The following is a 25,954-nucleotide window of genomic DNA, read 5'->3' on the forward strand; positions in this document are numbered from 1 at the left end:
ACAGTTTACAATCTCGCGAGATAGATTACAATCTAACGGTTTTTACAATTTTACGGTGACATATATATATTTAAAAATATTTACAGCTGATAACCAACTTACGTACTAAATATAAACTTCTTTTTACGCCAATAACCAAATATTTACATATTATATAGTTGATATAGATAATAGATATATTCTATCGAACCCTGACTGGGCACGTCTTATAAGGGCAAGCTAGCGGTGCCCACATCTTAAACAATACTTCTTCCCTGCCCTTTGATGCTTATTTATTATTCCATGTTCAAATTTTCATAGTAATGTGTCTTGCGAAAAGCGGTTTCTAGTCGTACAAAAATACTGGTCAATTACCGCCCCCGTTTCTCATTTAGGACAATTGTCAGTTTTGACATATCAACACCGCAATCAATTCGTAATAATATAAAGTGACGCCTACACAAAATGCTTCTGAAAGTTGACAAGTCAATGACGATAACATCATTCATATTTGTATAGAGCCTACTATTGAAACCGTATTTGCAGACTTTCTTATTACGATCAATGTCCGTTTTGTATTATATATTCTGTTTTAAATTGTTGTCGTAACAATTTAATATAAATAGTGTTTCGATTCGATTTATGATACATTAAACACAGAGTATAGAATATCGAAATTGAAAAGAAAATCATTGTTACTGAAATATAATAATGTTATATAGTTCAATGTGTTGTAATATTAGTTTCTTAGTAACAGTTTCATAAAATACTGATTATTCCAATGGTTAACAATTAATAGTACCTAAGACTATTTCCGACTGTTGCTAGAGTTAGTATAGTTGCGAAGTGCGATATAAGATAATGCTTTAGGTTCAGAGAGATGATCAATTTAGTTTTCATTTGCTTTATTGAACCAATCCATACAATTTTTTCAAATCTAATCACTTTTTTCAAGGAATGAAACTCCGCAAGCATCGCTTCTATAAGTAAGTTTCATACAATTGTAAACCGGTCTTTGTCACTCACATTTCAAAACAATTTTTATTGTAGCTCTAATTCGCTTACAATCTATTGATTGACATATCTAATAACATCATAATAGTAGAGTAATTATCGTGTAATCATTTGATGGAAAAACAATATAAAAATCGAACATCATGTAGCAAAGAGGCACGTGTATACCATTAGACAACACAATTCACGCCTACAGCCACTATCAATATCACGAAATACAAAACAAAAATAGCATAACTCAACAATCACAAAATCAATAACGCCTCTGCTCAGTAAAAAATAGAGTCGTAAATTGTTTGTTTGTGTCGTTCTTTTCAATTTTCCTCCAATCGAATTTGGCTGTAACATCAATCGAATTCCCACATTTTCTAGGCGCACTTACACAATATCAATCAGGTTTTATTGGTGTTATCGTGGGTGCGCCGAGGGGCGGGGGTTATTTGTATCAATAACCTGTCAATGGTCCCCGATCCTTTGGGCCCGGGAGACCACCTCGCGGTCACACTGATTCGATTAGAATTGTATCGTGTGAATTGTGACCAATTTAATTCAGTCGCCAATTTGTCTTTGCTATTTTATATCAATATTTAGGACGAATATAGCTTGTATGACCGTTGCTTATAATTTAAAGAGTCTTTAAAAGCAATAGATAACGCGAAATATTCTGTAAGAGCAACCAATCAGTAGGTATACTTAATAATAAAGAATGACTCTGTAATAGTGTCAGGTATGAATCTTCGATTCTAAACAAATATTTTTAGATACTTTTTTCCTTAGAATCTACGATAATTAAGTAATTATTTAAAGAACAAAACTTTTTAATTTTAAACGCGATATCTATCAAACTAAAACTATCTTTATTCATATAGGTAAACAAGTACACTTATGAACGTCAAAAAGAAGTTAAATCAATTGTAAATTTGCATTTACAACCAGTTCGCAAGTCAAGGGCGTAGAGCGGGTAAGAAGAACTGGCAAGAAACTTTCCGCCACTCTTTTTAATCGCCAAGTCATACAAATTGTTTGAACTGGAGCAAATCAATCACAAGGATTAGGATCATTTAAGTATTCGTCAAATTTCAAATTCAAAATCAATCAGAACAGTATAAGAGAATCAATCAAACGTTCAAAGTAATGGGCAACTTTTAGATACTCACTGTAACTCATCTAATTTGCAATTATAGTACAGATATAATACAGATATAACAAAGTGGTACAAAATGTATTATAGATATAACAACACGAAAAGGTGATACTTTCAAAACGTTGCCGCAGTAATTTAGATATGCTGCCACCAACGCTAAAACAATGTAAAATTAGGGGCAGCTTATTTGCACGGCTGGTTTGCAAAACATTCACGCTTCCCACCTTTTCCCACATCTCAACGCTTATAGATACTATCTGTTACACCTCTGGGGGCGAATATGTGCGTATACTCTGCCGATCGAATCATACATCGCTGGTTTAAAACGGCTGTTCAAAATATGTAGTGCATAAAAACAGCAATGGAAGCGTAATGAGTTTTATGCTCTGGTAATTATATGTAATTTGTGGAAGTGGTAGGAAGTCAGGTGGGCGCCGTCTTCACGCCGATAACACTAATGCCCTCAACTTTGCACCGCAACGGGGTGGTGGGAGACGCCAATCGTGCACGAAAAATGAGAAAAGTCCGTCCCTTATTGAACGCAAATATCTTTATCGGGCAATATGCTGGATTTTATAGATCTATTTGAATAAATACAATAACATTTTCTGTAATGGATACGGAGTTTTGAATATTTAAGCTCTCGTTGTTCATCGAATGCATAGCTCTGTGAATTACAAGTATTCAGATTAGAAAATCTGTAATTCCGAATTTGAATAATCTAATTCGAAAAGCGTCTTATTTTCTTAAAGTTTTGCTTTGGAAACTATGGCCTATAGGCCTTCTATAGGCCATAGTTTCCAAGATAAGAATTGGACAACGGCACATAGCTTTGATTCAAAGATACTTTAAACCGAAGAAGAACCAAAGAGCTACACAATGCAACGAAATATTATACATTTATATTAGAATACTAGCAGATGTGTAGAATGGGTGAGAAATAAGAAACAAAACAAAGATAACATTTCATATAAGTTTTGCAATACTTGTCGAAAAAAAAAGAAAAAAAAGAAAAAAAAATGCGAATATATCATGCTAAAATTTCAGCTCGATCGGTGCAGAACTTTTAGAGGTTTTGAAGCGTACACAACCCAACATTAACTTTTTTCATATAAACATAAAGGTAGATAGGCTTAGAGGACATTGGCGTGATCACCTAACGTAATTACGACGGCACGGGTCGCTGCGTGGTGAAACAAAAGATTTACTTTCCATTTGGGCGCTTGGACGTGACAGGATAGGTCATCTTCGCTTGATTTGTTTTATAAATTAAAAACCGTCAAGTTTAAAATAAAATAAAATAAAAATAAACTATTCAAATATTATACATTTACTAGCTGACCCGGCAAACAATTTTATTTTGCCATGTACCTATATTATTTCTAGGAAAAATTATTTTAGTTCAATCTACAATAATAAAAAATTAGGGTTGATCGTAGAGGGGTTAAAATTAGGGGTTGTATCTATTTTTGTATGCTGTATCATAAAAAATAAAAACGACAAAAAAATTCTAAAGATTAAAAAAAAATTGAGTTGACACCCCTTATCACTTAAGGGGTTGAAAGATAGATAGTAGCCGTTTCTTAGACCTACTGAATATGCATATAAAATTTGATAAAAATCGGTCAAACCGTTTCGGAGGAGTATGGTAACTAACTTTGTGACACGAGAATTTTATATATAAGATTACATAGGTTAACATTTTTGAAATTAGAGACTAGTTACAATATATAATAATACTAGCACGTTAAATATATAGTAGTACGTATAAAATATACTAATATCCATCTCGAATCTAAAGCGATCCATCTCGTCATACACATTTGGGGTGATAAACGTGAATTTATTACGTACATTTGCAGTTCTCGCGAAATGTGAAGTAACTTCCCTATGTACTAGACACCTACCTGCGAGTGATAAAATTTTATTCGCACGTTTAGTATCTACACAAACATAAAAACCGTCTTAGCGGTTGTGTCGTTAAGTTAATGTTTTTTGAGTTTATGGATATAATTTTTCTCTTCAATAAACTTTGAATCGAATTGAATGTATACAATTCTAATTATTTTGTAAGTCGGCTACGCACTCGCGAGCCCTCTGGCATTCACATCAGATGAGACTCCTGCCCTTTCCCCTGTTTTATTAAAAAAAGGTGAATCGGTAGCACTTCTAAGCGTTCACATGTATAAGATCTTGCGTTTAAGTGCCAGCAGTGAACTCATTTTTTTATTAACGCAAAGAATCTGGCATGTCCTCAGTCTAATTGGAAACTGTATCCAAAGTTTCTTTGTTCCTTACATTCTTTGTAAGGAATTGTATCCAAAGTTTCTTAGGATACAGTTCCTTACAAAGAATGTTGGTATAAAAATACATTACGTTCAGTATTTCTGGATAGAATTATGCCTAACGATTGTGGAGAAACAGCGTAAATGTAAAAAAAAATCAAATAATATTCAGGGCACGTCTCCTCGATCCCAGCACCCCAGTTAAATGGGGATTAGGAGCCGAGTGGCCAATAAGAGGGCTTTACGTGCGATCTGATCCATGTACGAGAAACCTTATAATGCCTTGTTTAAGGTTGCCATAAGCCACTTACCTGTTTTCTATTTTAAACACTATAACGAAAACCCACCGAGTAATTAAATATTACACTTTTTGTAATATTTTTAAGTATCTTTACTTAAATTTGGACACGTGACCATAGCGTATCTACACAAAGACTTCAATTCATAAATTGTAGTATAACCATAAACGGAAGTTTGTTTTATTTTTTAAAATAATCTGTGATAATATTTCCGGTATATTTTTGGTAATCGTAAACTTATTGTAAATACTATAACATAGCATGGATGGAGAGAGAAGTTCTAGTAACTAGTTTTTAGTAGGTAACTGGGAATAAGTATTTTTTGAACTCGGAACCTCAGCGTGATTAAGTATGTGCGTTAACCACGGTGTCTCGGTGACATTATATACAATATAATTACAATTAATTAATCTCTTCAGTTGTATTATAATACTAGAACATAACATTATCTAATTAAAATTATTTTAACGTAAATTACACATTTTTTTTTCATAAGTCTAACTTAAACACGGAGCCATCTAGTAAAATTGAATATTAGATCACAAATAAAACTGCGGCGTCAAATCGAAATGAGAAAACCAGCGAAATGGCAAATTCAATCAGACCATGTCGAAAGTACGGCGTCATCCGAACAATTTCTACGATTGGAAACAGTTTTACAAGCAATAAATTTGTGCAACCCGCGGGACATTTATTAGCTACAATCCAGATTAGATTAGCATTGCATCCCCAAGGCCCTCGGGACACGGAATTTGTCCCAGTAATGTAGCCACGCGCCGGGCTAATTCGTAGGACGACCCTTCTATGTGACTCGAATGACGCAGTTTCATTTTAATTGAATAGTTGGGGTGTTGTTTTCCGAGATAACATTATAGTTTTACATAATTGGACGCGTGACGCTCCTTATAAATCCTCAATCTGTCACGCTATTTCAATTATCGGAGTCTTATTAACATCATTAGCATACTGGGCCGTATATAGTATGCTATATTTTTATGAAAACATTTTAATGGTGGCAGAATTTAGGAATTTCGCGGTGTTTAAACGTGTGATGCACAGATCACAATCCTAATGAAGTTTGGGAGTTATGGAAGAGCGCTCTTGTCTATGGGCTAATATAGTCCCCTGCCTGTATAGATAATGAATATTAGTACCACCATTTTGATATTAACCTGCTCTTTAAAGAAACACGGGTTTTCAAAAATTGTGTAGGTTACAGGAATTATCTTATAGAAATGAATTGGTAAATGATAAGTAATTTGTGTTCTACGTGACTAAGTAAACTTGATACAGACTTACATAAATATTTACAGTTTATTATAATAATTAAAGATTGTATATATTATGTTTTATTAAATACGCAAATTGTTGTATTGCGTCGTTGTGTTTAGATATACTAGCGCCATCTAGTGACAACATTCCGTATTTACAACCGGTTATGACAATCACGGGTTCTCGCTGTGACTTGGTCAGAATAATTGTATTTAAAGTATTATCTATGCAAACTTTTATACTAATATATTAGATGCTCTGTCCATTATATTTTCACGAATAGACTTAAAGTTACTGAATTTCAATAGGAAACTTTTTACTTTCGGGTCCTTTTGAATAATTTGTGACTTAGGTACCTACACGTAATGGTCTAAGTCACTTAGAGCCATTTTTAGTTTTTTACTAGAGGTTTCTTTATAATATGTATAATTATTAATAAGTCCAAAATATTCAATTTATTATTTAATGCATTTTTCTTATTCAATTTCGATTAATATAATCGGTTCTTATTCTAGAATCAGGGAAAATAAAACAAGTAACAAATATGTTAACAAACATTTAATTTCCAATGTTATTAATATATTATTTATAATAACTATTTTATCTACCATTTCCCTACAAGGAGACATCTATGTATCGTAATTTAGGTGGTATTTTCATGATTTTTACATAGATACCTTACATTAATACTAAACTAACACCTAAGCTATTGTTGTATTGCACATAAACTTTTGTGATTCATTAATTTTTAACACCAATCCCACACAACTCCGTGTCCTTAACTAAGAATGTGATAAATACATATTTCTACAGAAAATTATTAGGAACATTATTACAACAATAATTACAGTCTTATATAACATTTAAATATTATATTACAATATATTACATAAGTGGCTTACGAATCTTTTTATGATGTATGCCTACTGGAATGAAAATAAAATCTATAAACTTTATTCTTTATAGATAAAACATTTACTTTCCTAGAAGCTGTTGTGCTTGCGACAACGATTTCTGCTAAACTAATTATTATCTGAATAAAATACAAGTATAACTCCGTCAAAAGCCGTGTCTTAAGTGGGACTATGCGGCGGGTGCGGTGTGTGTGGCGTATGTGATGGATGCGGGTGTGGGCTTGGGTCCCGCAGAGAGTCAGGAGAGGACCCCGGAGACGACCTTCGAGGTGGATATGGCGAGAACCGGTGTTGAGAAAGAGGCGCCGGGACTCCACCCGGATAGACCGGTCGCGGCAATTGAAGCCCCGATCCCGACGCTAAATGTTGCTGAGCCAGGAGTTGTGGGGCTAAACAAGCCCACTGTCCCCATAGAGCGGCAGCTGGCACCCCATACAGTGGATACGCAGCCCGAAGGAAGAGCTGCGACCGCGCTGCCAAAATTGCTTTCTCTTCCAACGTCAAGTTGTTATTATGCTGATCCAAGTCGAACGGCCGAAGCGGCGACCGCAAATAATGTTGCTCCGCCAGCATGGATTCCATTGTCTCCCTGAAAAGATTACAATTTAATTAAAAATTCTAACACGTCAAGTCTTCGTAATAAATTAAAGTATCTACCTATAATTCGAAGCGCCGAAACGCGCATCGTCAGAGAATGTTGGCGGTCTTTCGTGCTCTCCGGTGATATAGAATCTCAACAAAGGAAAATAAAAAATAAAACGTTAATTTGCGTGTAAGAGACAAATTGCGGAGTTCTAGAAAATACGGGCCGTTAGGAAAATTATAACATGAGAGATCATTTGCATCGAATAAATTCAGTAGAAGTCGTAATTGTACACGTAGATACATCAATCAGTGTCGGTCTACTATTCTAATTTCAGAGCAAAAAATTATTATGCTTATGTTACTGACTTAGACGAATTTTGGTATGGAGATACAAGGAAGATTGTGAAATCTAAGATATTCAGTTCTGTTTACACACAGTATTCGCGCGTAGGAATCAATTTCATTGACAAAAAGTAATTCGTAATACCTTTCGAATTCCGTAAGACGAGATGAGTCGCGGAATCCCTTTGCAAACGGATTACTGTCAATCTTAAGCTTCGTGATCTGAAACAAAGAAGTTGATTTATATAACATGTTAGATGTTATATCCGTATTTAATCAAAAAAATAATAAACTATTAGTCATTTAAATTATCACGGCTTTTTTCCAAAATAGGTAGAGAACAAGGATTTTCTCTTGCTTCGGTCCACGTATAGCTCTCTCGCTTCATCCCCTTTCATGACATTCACCATGCATGCTTCTAGGTTATGGGTTTGTCTCTTCCCTAGTAACTCCTGGCTTAGGTCAAGGTATTTGCGAAAAGGCCTACCAACCCGTTTTCATATTCTTCTTCCGTCCTACATGGCCAAATCACCTAAGCATTTCCTTTCCCATCCTTGCCACTACGTCCTCTTTTAACCCACAGTCCTCACGTCACTATTACTTATCCTATCACGCAATTTTAACGCTTTCCACAGCATTTATTTCTGCTTTCATTCTTTCTCTGCCACACCCAAATATATACTCAAGTAAATATAAACCCAATTAAAATACGCTATCATCCTCATAAAGAATTTGTTTGATTTAAATAGAGTCCAAGGTGTTAAAAAATGTTGGCGTTGCTCAAGTGACATGAGAAATCGCCCCCTCGCTGCGTCCGCGCTCCCGCTGCGGTCCGCACAATTTGTGAGTAATATTTACGAGTTACGACAAATATCCTCAAAGGCATTGCAATGCTGGATTAAATATTTGAATACATTAGTATGGCATTGATTTCTGTCTCACACACTGACTCACCGAGATATTTTTGCTTTCATCACACGCGTTACCATCTCAACTACTTCTTAGAAGTTCTTACACTAACATACCAGTGTATAGCAGGCATGCCAGACGCACCAGGTAGGACTGATCCAATTGGCATAGTGCAAGATTGACGCAACGTATTCGCAATAAACAAGTCATCGAATACACATCTCGCGTGTGTCAATCTTTCAGCGGGTTCCACGCGAGCCACTGCTGACGAGTCAGTAATTATCTGCCGAGTGATCTGTCTAGCTTGATTGGTTCAGCTATTTACTAATCTTTAACGCTTTTCGTGTTCTACAAATCCAAACGAATGTCGCAATTTCACCACCACTTATAATTTTTTGTAAATTAATTTTGTAATATCCGTTGAAATATTTGTTTGTCGCATCAAAGTTAATCTTACATTTTTCCCGATAAAAGTAATAAACTAATTAGATAATACCGGTAGAGAGTACCGGTGACCCCAGAGCTGGTGCTTTCCTCGCTTAAGGAATAAGTATCGCAATACAGCGAGGAAATGCTGCCCGCGTTGAAGGTACACTGCCACAGGGACCAAACTTTTTTAATTAGTTTTTTATTTTTTAATTATTTTTATTATCACTATGTAGGTTAAGAAAATTGTAAACACTGTATATTTGATTATTATGATTACTACTAAATACATTAGATAATATGTAGGTACCTACTCAAAATTGTTGTTTACATTTTCGTGTATTATTTTATTAAAGTTATTTATATTACTTGTAATCTGTGAAACACTTGAAGGACACTTCTATAATTATAACTTGTATATATCTTGTTTCCTTATTGATTAATAAATAGAGAAATGGGGTTTGTAGTTCCGCCTAGACTCCAACGAGGTCATATGCCTTGTCATGTGACAACAATGAGCAGGCAATTGTCCGAGGGACACGGTGTTCGTCAAATTGGGAAGCAAGAGATGTCGAGGGTCATAAGCTACTTACACTTGCACACCCACCTAGCGTTCGATTGACTACAATACCTTCGCGCCTCACAGTGACAGAATGAGTGCGCAAGCAACACGCATATTTATGTCGACTTTTTATGACCAGAGTACCGGTTTGGTAATGACTACAACTTTATTCAATTCCTATTATTAAAGAAAAACAAAGAAATTTAACAAACGTATCAAGAACAAACGCAGTAATGGATCCGCTACCGACATTTATTAGATTTAGTACAAACATAAGGACGAGGCGTGTCAAAACAACCTAATTTAAGTATCAACAAACGGTCGCCTTGGGCGGCATGCCTGTTCACTGACAACATTAAAGGCGTCTTAATGACATTATTCTCGCGCGGGAAACAAAAAAACTTGAAAAGAGGGAAACTGGCGCAGCTCATGTGAATTTTTATAAGTAGACTCATTATTTAGAATATATTACTAATATATTGAAACTGTTACCGGTTCATCATATTTTTTTATTTATTTATTCGAGAGAATAATCTGAAAAATTACATTAGAAAGTGTGGTTTGTATGAATGTAACAATAGCAGTTTTGTTTAGGAGCGCGACAAATGCATATAAAATGTTCTCGAACTTTCTTTTTATGTTGCTTAATGTAAGGCTATCTAATAACTGATCGGTTAGTCCATTTATTAATCGTGGTAGCAAATACCTGAACGTTCTCTCTTCATAGACGTTGTTCGGTCTCAAAGAACATAGCCGAACTTACGTTACCTACCGCTCGTGTACGTCATTCTCAACTCATTTCTTTTATGTCATCTCGAAAATAGATGAACAATTAATCTCTTTTAGATAAAAACAAACTTTTTCTTGGGTGCTAAAGTTAGTATACAAATGTATAAACATGAATACATTTTTAACAGTTACAGTAAAATCAAATAAGACAGTTAAACCCGTCACAATCTCGTTTTAATTAAGCGTACAGTCGTTATAATTATGTCAAGATACAAAAATGTTTGTCGCCTGTCATGTAAGGGAATGCGGTGAGGATAAACGGGAGTATTCCGAGGAATAAATAAATGTCATAGCTCCACACCGCCATTGACTGATACACAGCCGTGATGAACGATGCACATTTTACTTGTTTCAATCTGTGTGTCCTTAGCTATAATATATTGCTGCAGCACTAATAGGGGTGTAAAAATTCTAATTTAAGACTCAAAGTTGTTACAAAATTCCGAGCAACGTATCTAAAAAACAATTGTCTGATTCGAATAGTGTAAGTAATAGTTAAGAATGATTATGATGTTTATTTACGATCTGAATAACATTTTCAAAAGATTTTAAAAATCAGTTTAATTACAACTAGCTGCCTCGAACTTTGTTTCGTCTTGTATTGTTTTACTAAGCCTACCTTTTTGGTAGCTTCATACCAACATATTAAACATTTTGCTATGCTGAATAAATGGTTAAGTTTTTTTTATCCAAAAAAAAAAATCCTCTCGGTAAAAAACCTTCCTCAGAGTTCAAGAAATAAATAAAAATTACTCGAATTGTTCCACCCGTCTTCGTGTTTTGCGCTTGGCAACATATTTTGCGATTAATTTTTATTTATAAATTAATTATATTTGTATAAACTATCTAGTAACACTATGTATAATTTAAGCTACAATGTCATGTATTATATTTAGTCTTGTAAATCAGTTTCCAGGATTTCGCGAAATAAAAATATTTTTCAATGTTTTTATATGAAGTATTATAGAAAATATACTATAATAATTGTCACATAAAGCTGATGTATAATATTTGAATGATTAGTGTGTATTAAAATAAATTTTCAGTAAGACGTAACGCAGTATATGGCGAAAACAATAAATTCTAAATGGCCAACAGCTGTGGGAGTTGTAAACGGGATTTTCGAGAAAAGCAATGCTTTATTATTTTGCAAGTGCGCAAGAATTACGAGTTATGTGGCATTGATAGCTCGCAGAACTATTCATATTTAATACACATTTAGCTTTAGTATTAGGAACGAATTACGAAACAAGATAAATGAAAAATATTTGGAAGAGATTTTTAATAACAATTTCACATACAATAAATTTGTCGCGTTTAGCTTGACAACTTACAACGTACAACAGGGGTCTAACTATTTAACTGTTTTCTGTTTTTCTAGGTTTCCAATATCCGCAGTTTTAAAAATGGTCTCATTTGAAAAGTCTTGACTAACCCGTGGCTTTTGTGCCTACGTTTATCAGTAATAAAAATGTATTTTTGGCAGTTGATACTTTTATTTAAATAAGAACAATTTGTAATGTATATTTATTAGATTGTCTAGACAAATACTGTTAAATTCGACACCTCATATTGTATCGTCTTCATCCAACATGTCGATAAGTTGTAAACTTTCTCGCACAGTTCCAATAGATATAATAAATGATATGCTATGTAGGTTGTATAAATTATCCGCGATCTCTGTTGCTATCTTTATTAACACTCTACCAACCCACATTTAGAGATCTCCAAACACGAACAGTCCTGTTTTCAGAACCGTCCCGTAATTTCTGGATTAACTCCTTTAAAGCGCCTACTGTTAGTACGAAATCAACTTTGCACTCATGGCCGAAGTTATTATTTAATACTCTGAATATTATCGAGTATGTTATCTGCCACATTTCAATACGCACAGCCCGTTTAATTAATTATCATTAAAATGTTTTGTGAAAAACTTTCGAAAAATGATAAGTGTCAAATTGACAGCACGCATTTTGTACTGTCATTGATCATAGATTATCCAATCATACTTTGACTTTTGACTACCCATAGTTAACAATAGCAGGGATTATAGAACACGGTCGCATAAAAATAAAAAACCACGTCATAATTTAAAGTATCGAGAAGAGGCTAGGATTTATTAAAAGGAGGAGGCGTAAAGAAATCTAATAAAGGTATGAAAATAATTATAAAGCTTAAAGGGTTCAATAAATGTAGTTCTTCTGTGGTGGCTGGGTGCGCAGACGCAATAAATTCAAGCCGGCCGCACACGACGGCTCTGCGTGACGTCACACCTCGTGTGATCGATGGCAAGTAAGAAAGAGATCACACTCACACAGTTCCTACCAGTATTATACGCCAGAAAGAGACGACTGACCAATAAATAATTTCACGTTAAATTATTTTAAATTCCCTTATGCAAGTACATTGACTTCTTGTATTTTTGACTTATGTGGGTTCCGTGTTATCGTCCTGTTATAATGCGTGAAAAATTACCAACCCAGAAACACTACATGATTTTTTTACGGTTTAATATACAAAAATATAATTACCAATTTTTCCGGGGCCTTATTAAATTATACAAATTCTGTCAATAACGTTAAAATATGTGCGTTGGGTCCGATGTATTTGTCACCTTAAGCCTTTATAATCTTATGGACGTTATGCGTTGACAAATATAAAAGTATTACATTCATAAGAATGAATCGATTATTTGAAGAGATGTGCGGGGGTGAAGTAGGCGCGGGGAGGGAAGGACACCTCATGACACCTGACCGCCATTTTGGCCCGTGAAATATGTTTATTTGGCTCCCTTTGTTATTGAAATTGTGTTTGCCTAACTCCTTTATATTGTTCGATTGTGTCAGACTCAAACCCGTTTAGATGTTCAATGCGAGAATAGCTTTGGATTGGGTTTTGAATATTGATTATTGATACTGAGAAATGATATATAAATTTCAATTAAGTAGCTTTTAATCGCATTAGGTTAATAAATGTTAGTGGTTATCTTTTAATTCTTTGGAATAACAAATAGATAGATGCGATCTTTACTTAGGTATTCCTTTCTAAGTTTTGTAAATGTTTAAACCATTTTTATATATGTATTCCATCTTTGGCTATATAATTAGCATAATTGTTTTTTATTGCATATAGTGTATGTTAGCTGTAGTAGTACGAAATAAATAATACATTATGATTAAAATAAAACAATTTACTATAATATACGAGAAATTAAAGCTATATTATTCTTAAGGAATTATTTTTATAGTAAGATAATTTGAGAGCAAAATCATTTTCTCATTTTATTTAAAGTCCCTTAATATCCATTGCTTTCGTTGCACACACAATGAAGTGTGTAAATATGTTTGTACATTTAATCCATCACGGCAGGTTGCCGCGATCCTCAGCGGAACAATCAATCATAACAAATTCACAAGTCATCGGCTTGAAAAAACTGCATTGTAATAAACATTGTCACCTCAGTAGAGCAAACAAAAGATTGTTAACAAATGCAAGTGGGTGTGCTGGAGCAGGTTAGAGTTTTCCCGGGAAACCTCCCCGCGGCGCGGCGACGCTGTGTCTCACGCGCACACAAAAAAGCAATTCATATTTTTTATACCTTATCTTGTCTTATATCAACGTCCAGGAATGATAAAGCACCAATAATGATGTTTCATTTTGTATACTGTAAAATGACAGATTTTTTATGACAAGTAGAAGTGAATCGAATTCTCAAAGAGTTATTCTGAAATCTTCGATTTAGTGATTTTATTAATTCAGTTTACGATTTTTTATAAGAGTCACGCTACGTTAGATAGCCTAACGATAAGCAACATACAAATAATGTTAAAGAAGTATTTTTATATGCATTTGTTGCGCTAAACAAGACTTCTATTGTTACATTAATACAAACCAACGTTTTCAAATGTATGGTGTATTACATTAGATTTAAATTATATTTTTCTGTAAATAAATATATATTTATATCTATCGATGTTTGCATATATTGTCAGTATATTAATAGAGAGCTAAAACCTTATTACATTATTTACCATAGACATCATAGACCTGCGTATTTATTATGGTATAGTGAATACCCTAAATGAAAAAGTAGTCTACAATAATTACACTATCATATTTAAAAACCAGTTAAGATTATTAGTGAATATAGAACCTATAATTTTTTTAACCCGTCAAAACACTTCTATAGAAGGCGTCGCAGTCCGCATAATGTACTCCATAACAACTTTAAGTTTTTACGATAACTTATTATTAAATAAATATTTTTAATTATGAATTTTTGGACAAATTATTATTTACCAGTTATAATATTCTATTATAGAACAGGATGCAAACGGTCAGAAGGCGCACCTGATTAGCTGATACCACCGCCCATGGACATACTTAATGTCTCAGTGCTAACGAGAGCGTGCATTTTAAGAATTGGTACGCTCTTTTCTAGAAGTCGAATTGGTTCGGAATTACTTCAGTGGGTATCTGGTTTCACGTGGTGCGCGGCAAAAATGTATTTACATATATTACTAACACTTTATTATTGATTGCCGCTAGATTTCCGCTAAGCTATATGAAAAAATACTGTAAATATAAAAAATAACCCTTTTAATTCAAATTTAATAAATAAATCAAGTTATGCGGGCACAAGATATATCGAGAGACGCAGGTGCAAACACATTAAGTGTTTTCTTATTGTTGTAAGGGATTGGGTTATCAGTGACACTATCTCGGCGGTTCGACAAATGTTTTAGCTGTCAGAAGTGTGACGTCAGCCAAATCGGAGCTCCTGATCAAAGATATGAGGTAGCCTTATTGAATTCCAATATGCTATGTCAGTTAACATTTGGAGTGTGCAAAAGCTGCCGAAATTAACGTTTTAAGGTTTCAATTATTTTTATAAACTAAAGTTAAAGCTGTAGTAATCAGAACTATCAAAAGAAATTTTATAATTGACTTTATTTACATTAGTTATAATAACTTTAAGTATTCATAAAAATAAAAAGAGTTAGTGCATAATTAAGATTGATTGGTCCTTCAAGAAGAGCGTACCAATTCTTAAAATGGCGGCAACGCATGTGAGTATCAATTAACATCTGGTGATGTACCCGTTTGCCCCCTGTTATATACAATTTGAAATCGATTTCTATTATTGATAAAGAATTATTAATTGATAATGTAAAATTGCGCCATCTATAGACATTGACATTAATAATCTGTACTGTATGAGAGATTTAAAGCACAGATACAGATCCCAATATGCACAGACCATTATTCTCGTTATTATCAATAGCCTGTACACGGAACGTTAGAATCAATGTCCCGAACTACACACAAGAGACTCCTAAACGCATTTCAATGACCTAACGCTAAAATTAGGAATCTGATTGCATTGCGAGTTGTGACAAAAAATTTACAGAAACGAAGTAACTAATTAACGTACGAATGAAGATTTATGTACCGCGTTGTCGATATAAAGTAACGCTTCCTTTATGAACCTCAAAACTAGGGAATGCAATCCCGATCCCGCGGGATTCTGATCTCGCGAGATCCCGTGTAATTTTTCGGGATCAATCTCGAAGCATAATATGACGAGATCCCGTTCGAGATTGACGGGATTGGGAGATGCTTATTTAGTTAGTGCAGAACATACGTTGCGTTTCATTATTCGAAAGCTAGAAGATCTAGAAACTACTCTCTCAGAAAAGTTGGCCTCTTCGATAAAAATCTGAAAAATCCGAATAATTTTCAAGATGATTTGGAGCAATGGAAAGGCAATGAGACTTTCCAATATTGCCAAGCAAATATCTAAATCAAAGAAATCAAAAAATATAATCACTATATTATAGAGATTAATAGAGAGTATTAGGAACAAGTAGAAATTAATATATAGTATTAAACGAAGATCACTTGCCACTTTCTATGATTTCAGAGGATTTAAATATGTACTGCTACACAAACTAATAAATCACTTCAAGAGGAATTAGAAGAAACTCTCCGAGCGTCTAAAATTCCTTTTACTTTTAGACGCTAGCTTAGACAAATTAGAGTCAGTAATACAAAAATAAATGGATTTTTTTGAGTGTGGTGGAACAAGGGGGTGATTTTTTTAGTTTACATAATATAATTGCTTATTCACGCTGTTGCCAACCAGTGTTGAGTTGGAGAAAGCATTCTCAGCAGCAGGGAACATCGCAACGAACATTAGATGCCGGTTATCAGATAGCACTCTTGATACACTTTTTTTAAGAAGTAACTTTCAAAATCTACTACTTTTTAATCTCCTTTAATTATATCTACTTTTGTTTTGATTATGTTTATGTTCGTAAAACTGTTAATTATTAAGTTAGTACTAAAGGCCTTTGTTTTCTTTCAAACAATATTTTGTTTTAATTAACCTTAATATTATCACAAACAAGCAGTTTTCATCATATTCAGTCATGTGAAATTCAAATTTTTTTAAACATGACGAGATCCCGAAAATCTCGGGATCCCGCAGGATTGATATTTCTAATCCCGAGGGATCTCGAATTTACGATCTCGAGTCGGGATTGCATTCCCTACTCAAAACGTCCTAATTACCGCGCGGTAGGAACAAAATGAGCGTCGCGACGCCCAAACGCTTTTGTGACAGAGAATTAATTGCTCGTGGCGACATGTGCGGCCCGCTACTGAGGCGTTAAGCGAAAGAAAGCTAGAACACCAGACACCATTTAACCGGGGAAAACAAAGACAGGAACTTATTGTCGAATTTAATAATATTATTTTTGAATTGACACCGCAAATGATGGTTCTTTGATAGCGGTTTTTAGATCTGGGCCTCAGATGTCTGCATCTGTTTCATGATCATTAGGCACGTAGGTAATCAGCCTCTTGTGCCTGACACACGACGTCGACTTTTTGGGTCTAAGGCAAGCCGGTTTCCTCACGATATTTTACTTCACCGTGCGAGCGAATGTCAAAATGATTTAATTAGACATCAAATTTAATATAAATAAATAGTTTAGGAAGACAAATGTGTCGTGACATTCACGGGTTTGATGTATTTAGAAAATAATTTAAATTAATAATATCCGATGATTAGGAGAAATCGTTAATGAGATTCGATAAAACGTAAAACTTTTAGTCGTAAATCTATGACTCTACTATTTGAAACCTTAACACATTAGCAAATACAGAAATGAGATATATTTTGGGTGACAACAAACTCGTCACAGACGATCTTCTTGTGTCCGTCAGTCAACGTGCACGCCCGCGTGTGGCCGTACGATAAACAAAAATGTGCCACGTCGCTTTGTCCACTGGACATACCTTTCACCGAGTTGCAATTAGTGAGACAGAAATACGTGTCGATACTCAGACTAAGCAATTACAAACATTCGTTCTGTGATCTATTTTAGAAATCAAATCACGATTGATCTAATCTAATAATAGTTAATTACTCTTATGTCACTGGATGTTTGTGGACGAAAGAAAAAAGAAAAGTCTTCAAGAGAATTATTGTTACGGTGCTTAAGCATTTGTTTGATGTAAAATCCGTAAAAGCGACAACGGACCAAGAGGTTAATTTAAAAGTTGAATTGCTGGTCCGTTAAGAAATTTTTTAATCTACCCTCTATTTATTGTTTTTATATAAACTCCATCCTCCATCCAAACATCAACGGACCAAGTGTTAAGTCAATACAGATTTGGCTTCAAGTTTTGCTGGAATTTTGAGTCTACCCTCTATAATATTTTCTTCTATTATATCTTATGACAATGCCCTGATTGTACGTGTTCCGGTCCGGTGGTGGAGAGGCTGGCTATCTGTCACTCAGGTCTCCTGTTACAGAGACCAGTCTCTCACATACACTTCCTAATGTTATCATCTTATTTTAATCATAATAATATTGTAAATGTGAGAGAAGAAATAAAGATTATTATTATAAATGTAAATTAAAAAAAAACGCAACGTTGCTAAGCTTTATGTACGTAAGTCTAGTAAATCTTAATTATACTTACAAGTTGATTTTGGTAAGCTGTGACAGCAGTAAATACGCATTCCGGGAAGATAAATGTCTTGAATTCCTCTTGCTCCAGATCTGTTATGGGAGCGTTCACCGCGCCCTCCCGTCGGAGAACTAGGTGGATACGTGGCTGATATTTGTGCATGGAGTTCAGCACCAACTGAAACAAAATGTAATATTTTGTTAGTGAAACAAAAGACTGTCTTGATTTTTATTTAGTATACTACGGTACTACATGCCCCACTTTAGGAATTTTTGTTTTGTTTACAGCACTAAAACCGTGCTGTTACTAACTCTAACTAAAATCGCTATAATATAATACGTATATAAATGAGTTATTATTATTAAAAAGGATATTATACTTAAAAATAAAACTTAATCATTACCTGTCCGTTTTTGTCCATTTCGTTATTAGTGAGCTTGACCTTCTCAAAAGAGACGACCTGTTTGCGCAGCTGGTCGCCCGAGAAGGGAGAGTCAGGGTGCGGGTAAAGACGCGCTGGCGCGGGAGGATCCGCTTTGCCCGCCACCAGCCATGACGACCGGTGGTAGGCGTAGCGATAGCGTTTGCTATCCACGGGCACCACGTCTAGTAGAACGCCGTAACGCGCCTCTGCGCGGCATCCCGCGAATGAGACACGCACCGTCGGGAACATGCGTCTGTGACAAAACGAAGCAATATTTAAATATGGAACAGCTGTCGCAGAACATTGCAACTCGGGTTGACAGATGAAGTAAGATTCTGTCAGTGGTATTGTAGTCTGTAGTGTGTTATATTGTAGTGGCGGACATTCAAAAATGGAACTGATTTTAGCTGCAACGTATATAATAAATATGTTGCTCTGGTAGTATACACATCTTTATCTATTCGAACCTCAGGCCTAGGCATTGCACAGAACAATGAATACGATACAGAAAAAAATCAGTTCCATTTTTAAAAACATTTCAAATTGCCCCGCCATAAACGTTGTTTATTTAACACAATTCTTCATGCATAAATTCTCATTCTTTTGTTTAATTAAACCGTGTATTTTCACGTTAACGCAATTATACAACAATTACTCGGCCGAGTTGTTGAGTTCAATCGTCGTCGTCTTTTAGGTTATCGCCAATTATCGCAAGTAATTATAATTTGTACCTAAAGGTTTTAAGTAAACATATATACAAAATTAAGTACTGTAATATATCTTACAAATATAGCTACTATAGATAGAACACCTGTCTCTCTAGTTATGCCTTTGATATGTTAGATAAAATAAAAAATGTTAATTTTTTAGTTTTATTTTAATGACAAACATACGTAGCTATTATTCCAAATTCAAAAATCTGTTTGAAACTTCAAATTGACTTCAAAAAGAAAAAACCTCGCAGAAGCTTAACTATTTTCTTGTAAGCATAATTTGTAATAAAAGTATTTGTATTACACATTGCGTCCCCTTCCCCTTCTTAACATTCTTTAACGTCCCATTGGAGGAAGATAGATGGGTACACATTTTTATCTGTGTTTTTGTCTACTTGGGAAAATTGTCTGTGGTTGGTCGAAATCTCATTCTATGCGGTTTCCTGTTATATTTCTTATACATAGTTTTGTGTAGATTACATATAAATTATACTCGTTATTATTTTTTGTGTATGGAAGCAGAAAAATAGTGTAATTTATTGTAGTGTATTTACTACCATTTCTTTATTCAGTATGTATGTGTTAAGTTATTGTAAGCCTTAAGCGGCATTACATACAAAGCTAATACATAGATTATAAATACAGGACTTATCTATATTATAAGTACTAGTGTATCTCATCATGACTTCCATCGATTGCGAATTTGCGTTGCCGTGCTATATTTTCTTTTGTAAGAGTTTGTTCTTTTAAGAGCTAAAACTTAGGTTTTAGAGCGTTTTAGGCATTTTATCCGCTTTTTGCAAATTTATCACCTTCTTAAAGAGTACCTTCCAAAAAGGCTTGCAACCTATCAATTTTTGGATTCCATAAAACTATTAGAGCAGTGTTGGCCTAGTGGCTTCACGACTCTCATCCCTGGAATCGTAGGTTCTATCCCCGGCGGGGCACCAATGGACTTTCTTTCTATGTTTTTATAAAACTATTCGTCGCTTGCCCATTCTATTAAGTACGCATGTTAAGTTTCAATAATTTGTTAACAAGAACCAGAGAGTTCTAAAATGATAATAAACTCATTGTTGTAATAGAAAGTGGTGTCAGTAGCGAGTGAAACACTATCTCCTAATCGACATAAAATGGTAGCCATTGAGGCGGGAACGGAAACAAATCGTAAGACGAGACGTTTTAGATATAAATGATTGTCAGTCGCTGTTTCTACCGACAGAATAAAAATTTCATGACCACCCAGATTTGTTTGATTATGACATTCAAATAACGTTTTTTATCTATGGATAAAATGTGCTTTCTAGACTAGTGCTAGTATCGTAGCTGTATTTATTTCAATTAAAGTGTAAAGATTAATCTATAATATTTATAATTATCATTATAATGTTTCCATTTAAATGTTGTGCACACTTGTCATTGATGCGTATGTATTGTGTTTTAGTATGTTGTGTGTTCTGTATTTGTCTGGTTAGTATGCTTTTTTTTTAATAAATAATATTTAAGAAAATAATATTAATCTCATTACTTTAAGCGATAGAAATTTAAAAAAATATAAATGTTCTTATATAAAACAAACGTGGTTGCGGGTTGACTTTGTTTCACAGTTAACATAATGCGTTTATATCTTAAAGTATCCTTTTATATTAATAATATTTAATTTGCAAGAATGGTAAATGGTACAAAAATATTATGGTGGTCCAATCATCACATATTCAGCCAGACATTGGCGTGCAAATTAGTCTTTGACAATTAAAAGGTATTCTACCTTTAAACGGCCTTCTTTTATTCTTACCTTTACATAGTATTATTATAAATCATATCAACCCAATTCCTATATTATTTTATCATATATTATTAAATTATCAAATTATTCTTATTACATCATTCTGGAGCAAATTCAATAGCTAAGGAAGGAACTGACCACATCAGTAAATATTCGAACAAAAAAATTAGTTCAAAAATATATTAGGATCTTTCAAATTGTATAGATTCTCTCGTTAAACGTTTAAGAAATTCATTCCTGTAGCGAACAAGATTCAGGGAGGACGAAAATAAGAATACCATTAACAAGATTTATGTTCGTTTAGTTGCGCTTGCGCTGATCTGTGAGTCCACTTTGAATTCATTATTAATGTAGGCTATGTAAGAAGCCTCTTGGCTTGAAATTATAGTGGTTTTGTGTTCGATCACCGGCGAAACACTTGTTTTGGGACGGTAGGCAAACTTTAACATAATTGCTATGTTTTATAGTGTAAAATTATAATACCTTCACTATATGTTTATAACTATAAAAGTTGCCCGGAAGAAATAGCTAAAAGCGTTGTATGTAGTATATTTCCTATTTGTTTTTGATACTTGTATATATATTGTATTTGTACAATAAATAATTGGAGCAGTGTTGGCTTTATTGTGAGTCTCTCATCTCTGAGGTCGTAGGTTCATACCCCGCTGTGCACCAATGGAGGTTCTGTCTATGTGCGCATGAAGGAAAACGTCGACGGCGTGTATCAGGCACAGAAAGCTGTTCACCTGCTTGCCTCTTAGAAATTTGAGGCCCAGACCTAAAAAGGGTATAGCGCCCCTGATGTAATTTTATAATAAAATGTAAATAAATATATTTTTATTTATTATACATAGATTCAATCGCGTTACATATTTTTTTAATAGATAGGCTCTTATTAGAAAAATTGTATTTATTTATCGTTAACTGTCAACTGTCATTGTCAATATATAATTTATAATCTATAGCCAATTATTCCCTGTAAAAATAATGACATCAAATCGCAAAACAAGATCTTGAGATAGCATACGAATAGTTAATTAGAATTTCATTACAAATTAAAACAATTATAATGACATTTGAAACAAATATTGCATACTTGATCGTTAAGCGGGCTGCATGGGTGCGCATGCACATGTCGTCTTAATTAGCGGCACGGAGCGAGGTGCGAACTCGTCAATCATTGTTCCCGCGTGACGGCTTTGATGAATCTCCTCTACGCACTATTGCATACTATTAGACCATGAATCCTTGTCATAATTCATTTATAAGAGTCGCGGTTTTAATTACTCTCTTTAATTATAATTACCCTTTTCTAAGTGTATCAATATGGGTCACATACATTTTGGATACAATTTATTCGACGTGCTTTATCAGATCTAGGCCCAACCTAGGTTTTAACCGGCACGTCTTAAACCCAACTGTATAAATAGATAGATTTTATTTTATAGTACAGGGGGTAAACAGGTAAGAGGCTCACATGATGTTAAGTGATACCGCATGGACACTCTCAATGCCAAAGCGCTCGCGAGTGCATTGCCGGTCTATTTAGAATTAGTATGCTCTTTTCTTGCATGGGATAGATATAATAACAATAAAAATCGTTTATTTGCATAGTAGTACACTCAGATTGATTAATTACAAAAAATCCGCACAATTAGCCATATAACAATAGGCATGCAAATGTCATATTAATTATAACGATGTCTAAATAATAAGAACCGTTAAGTTAGTTAATAGTTGTTGTCAAAAATTATTTTCTTAATACTCTCCCTAAATAAATTGAATTTCCCTTGAAAGCTTTACACGGCAGTGATCTTTAACTTCTAGGAAGGTGATTAAATAGTTTGATAGCCATGGCGTAACAATTTTTTAACAATACGTGGTGCGACATGCAGGCTACCACAGCGGTGTTGGATCCCTCTATAAGAATGATAGAGAGTTAAAAGCCACGTATAAAAAGCACACTGATAAGCTCAAAGAAGTTGGTGGGGAAGATTGGGAGAAAAATGCTCGAGATAGAGAGAGAGGACCCCAATTGGAGGAGGCATATACTCTATAAGAGTACCTTGATTTACCTTGAAAAAAAATACATAATATACATAATTGTTTCTGTGTAAAACGTGTGTATCTTTTGTAAAAATAGAGGAATGTTTAAAGAACAAAAAAGGTTTAATTATTGATTAAACGATCCTGAAACAGATACAAAAATCCAAACCTAAAAAGGTTGTAGCGCTGATTTATTTTCATGTTTTATTATAATACGCAGTGTAGTTTACTATTTACAAATTATCTCATAACTCGTGGTAACAGATACCGGATGTAAATATGAGTGCAGTTTATGAAATAGGTTCCGCCATTAGTGCAAGGTTATCACGTTGTGATTAGGGTCCTCCCGACCAATCAGCGACCGTCTAATTATACAGGAACGCGCTTTATTAATAGCAATTATACCGCCATATTGCCAACGCGATTTAATTAACTCGGTTCGCTGATTAGAGACATGTGGCGGTTTTAACTAAGCGCCACGTAATCTTATCAAAACCATGTATATAATGTACTGTACTGATAAAACCTAACTGAAATAATATATAATACTAGCAGACCCGTCAGACGTCCTGTAATACTTTTTAAATACAATAAAAACAGTCTCGAATCCACTTAAACAAGCTTCATCAAAACCAGGCGAGAGTTTATAACCAGAAGATTTATAAATATAAATGAATAAAACGTTTCAATTATCAGAAAAGAACCAAAGATTTTCAGAAAATATATTTATTGTCTAAGAATAAAGTACATAAAAAAATGTGTCTGCACACGCAAACGACAATGCGGTCCGTTAACATGTGTTAATGTATGTTGTATTATTAAATATCAATTATTTTAGTAAAAATAATACACATTGAACAAAGCAAACTAAATAAAGTACCTTTTCTAATTCTACTCTCTCATATCTATTAAAACTCTCCTGAATTTAAATAAAACTTTCCTTCTAAAACTTAAACATTCAAATTAACGAATAATATGCAATTTGCATCTAAATAATTGTTAATACATTTTATCAAAGAATAAATTAAATAGTAGTAGTATATAGCCTGTACACATTAATGATAAGCCCGCTATTACAACGTATTAGTGGTATAGTCCGTACTAAGTGATTTCTGCTGCATAATTCAAGCGACAACAATCCGCACTGGTCAATGAATATTTCATATCCAATAATGGTACTACTTACAGTTAATTTTATGGTCACTGCCGCCCTGTGCCCCACCGCATACGGTTATTAAACGTACATATAGTGGTCTATCTATTATGTATTGCTAATGTCATTGCCGACTCATTGGAAAACATATTTTTATACCTACTTTTAGTTAATACTAAGAACACTGTAAATTGCAACTAGGCAGACTTTTTGGAAACAAACACCGACCACACAAAATCATACACATTTCTTAAAAAAACATATCAACTTTTACTTTATTATACATAAAGCTTTTTCTTTCTTTTCTAGGACCATAGAGTAATAATGTAAAGTGATTTAAATTTCGAATTACGATTCTAGGGAATTGAATTATTTGAATAAAGAACGTCTTCGATTTTGAGACGTCATCTGACAAATAAAACAATATGAATTCTTTTTTCGTCTTCATTCGTTGGTATGTCTTCAATGTAACAGTCAAGCGATAATACTTATGAAAATTACTGAGGTAAACTATTGTTTAGTCACCTAAGCATCAAATAATACTTACATATATGCTAATTTCATTGAACTATGTACCTAATGCATTGAATGATTGTTTAGGTGAAATTATAAATTTTTATGCGACAAATTACCATTCATATGAACATTGGGCGACAATAGATTTTTATGGTTGGTATATTCGATGGAATTAGGGATATGCTATTCACGTAATGCGATAATAATGACTTAGCCAATGATATTATCTATATATAGGTACTGTATATATATACAATAATTTGTGGGAGATATAGATGGTTATCTTAATTTTATTTATGGTAACTTTAATCCATACGCAAATGTCTTATATTTAAAAGTTTTTGTAATTCAATTATTTATATTCAGTTTTGTTTAATTTAGTTATATTTTCCTTTATATACGTTTTAATTATAATTCGTTTGTTTCAATTACTATTACGTGTCTATTTAATTGTCTACTGAAATAAAATAAACAGTGTGAAATACGCTCACCTATATTCTACCGAAGCAAAATATTATACTTATAATTTATAGCAGAGTAATGTGGTGGCAATAAACAGGTGCCTTTGTGTAGAAAAAGGGGCACAGATATCATTTTGCCGATATGGTGCGTGGATTTGTGATGGATGCGCCGGGGCATTCGATACGGGGCATCCTTGTCTGTTTAACTCGACGTGGTTACGACTCGTCGCCTACTCGATTGACGGAGTAATTTTACACTTTCAACTAATGACGAAGTTTAAATTTCTATTTAATTACTACCGGTGTTTTTTAAAGTTAAACATTGATTATTATTTAAATCGTTAGTTAAATTAGG

The 25,954-nt window shown here is 33.9% G+C and overlaps 1 protein-coding gene across 2 annotated transcripts in view; it reads right to left on the reverse strand.

Moving 5' to 3' along the window:
• Positions 1–6,536: 6,536 nt before the first annotated feature.
• LOC125056785 (T-box transcription factor TBX20-like) overlaps positions 6,537–25,954 on the reverse strand; it is a 40,076-nt gene continuing 20,658 nt past the window's right edge. The window contains exons 3-7 of one of the 2 annotated variants that reach the window (XM_047660072.1): positions 18,904–19,177; positions 18,513–18,677; positions 7,980–8,056; positions 7,565–7,639; positions 6,537–7,496 (exon numbers count right to left, since the gene is read on the reverse strand). In XM_047660072.1, coding sequence (XP_047516028.1) covers positions 7,067–7,496; positions 7,565–7,639; positions 7,980–8,056; positions 18,513–18,677; positions 18,904–19,177 — 1,021 coding nt within the window. In that variant the 3' untranslated portion in view covers positions 6,537–7,066. The remainder of the gene's footprint in view (positions 7,497–7,564; positions 7,640–7,979; positions 8,057–18,512; positions 18,678–18,903; positions 19,178–25,954) is intronic. The other variant, XM_047660073.1, reaches the window with a different exon arrangement.

This window comes from Pieris napi, chromosome 15 (genome assembly GCF_905475465.1).
Source record: "Pieris napi chromosome 15, ilPieNapi1.2, whole genome shotgun sequence".
Classification (NCBI taxonomy): Eukaryota; Metazoa; Arthropoda; class Insecta; order Lepidoptera; family Pieridae; genus Pieris; species Pieris napi.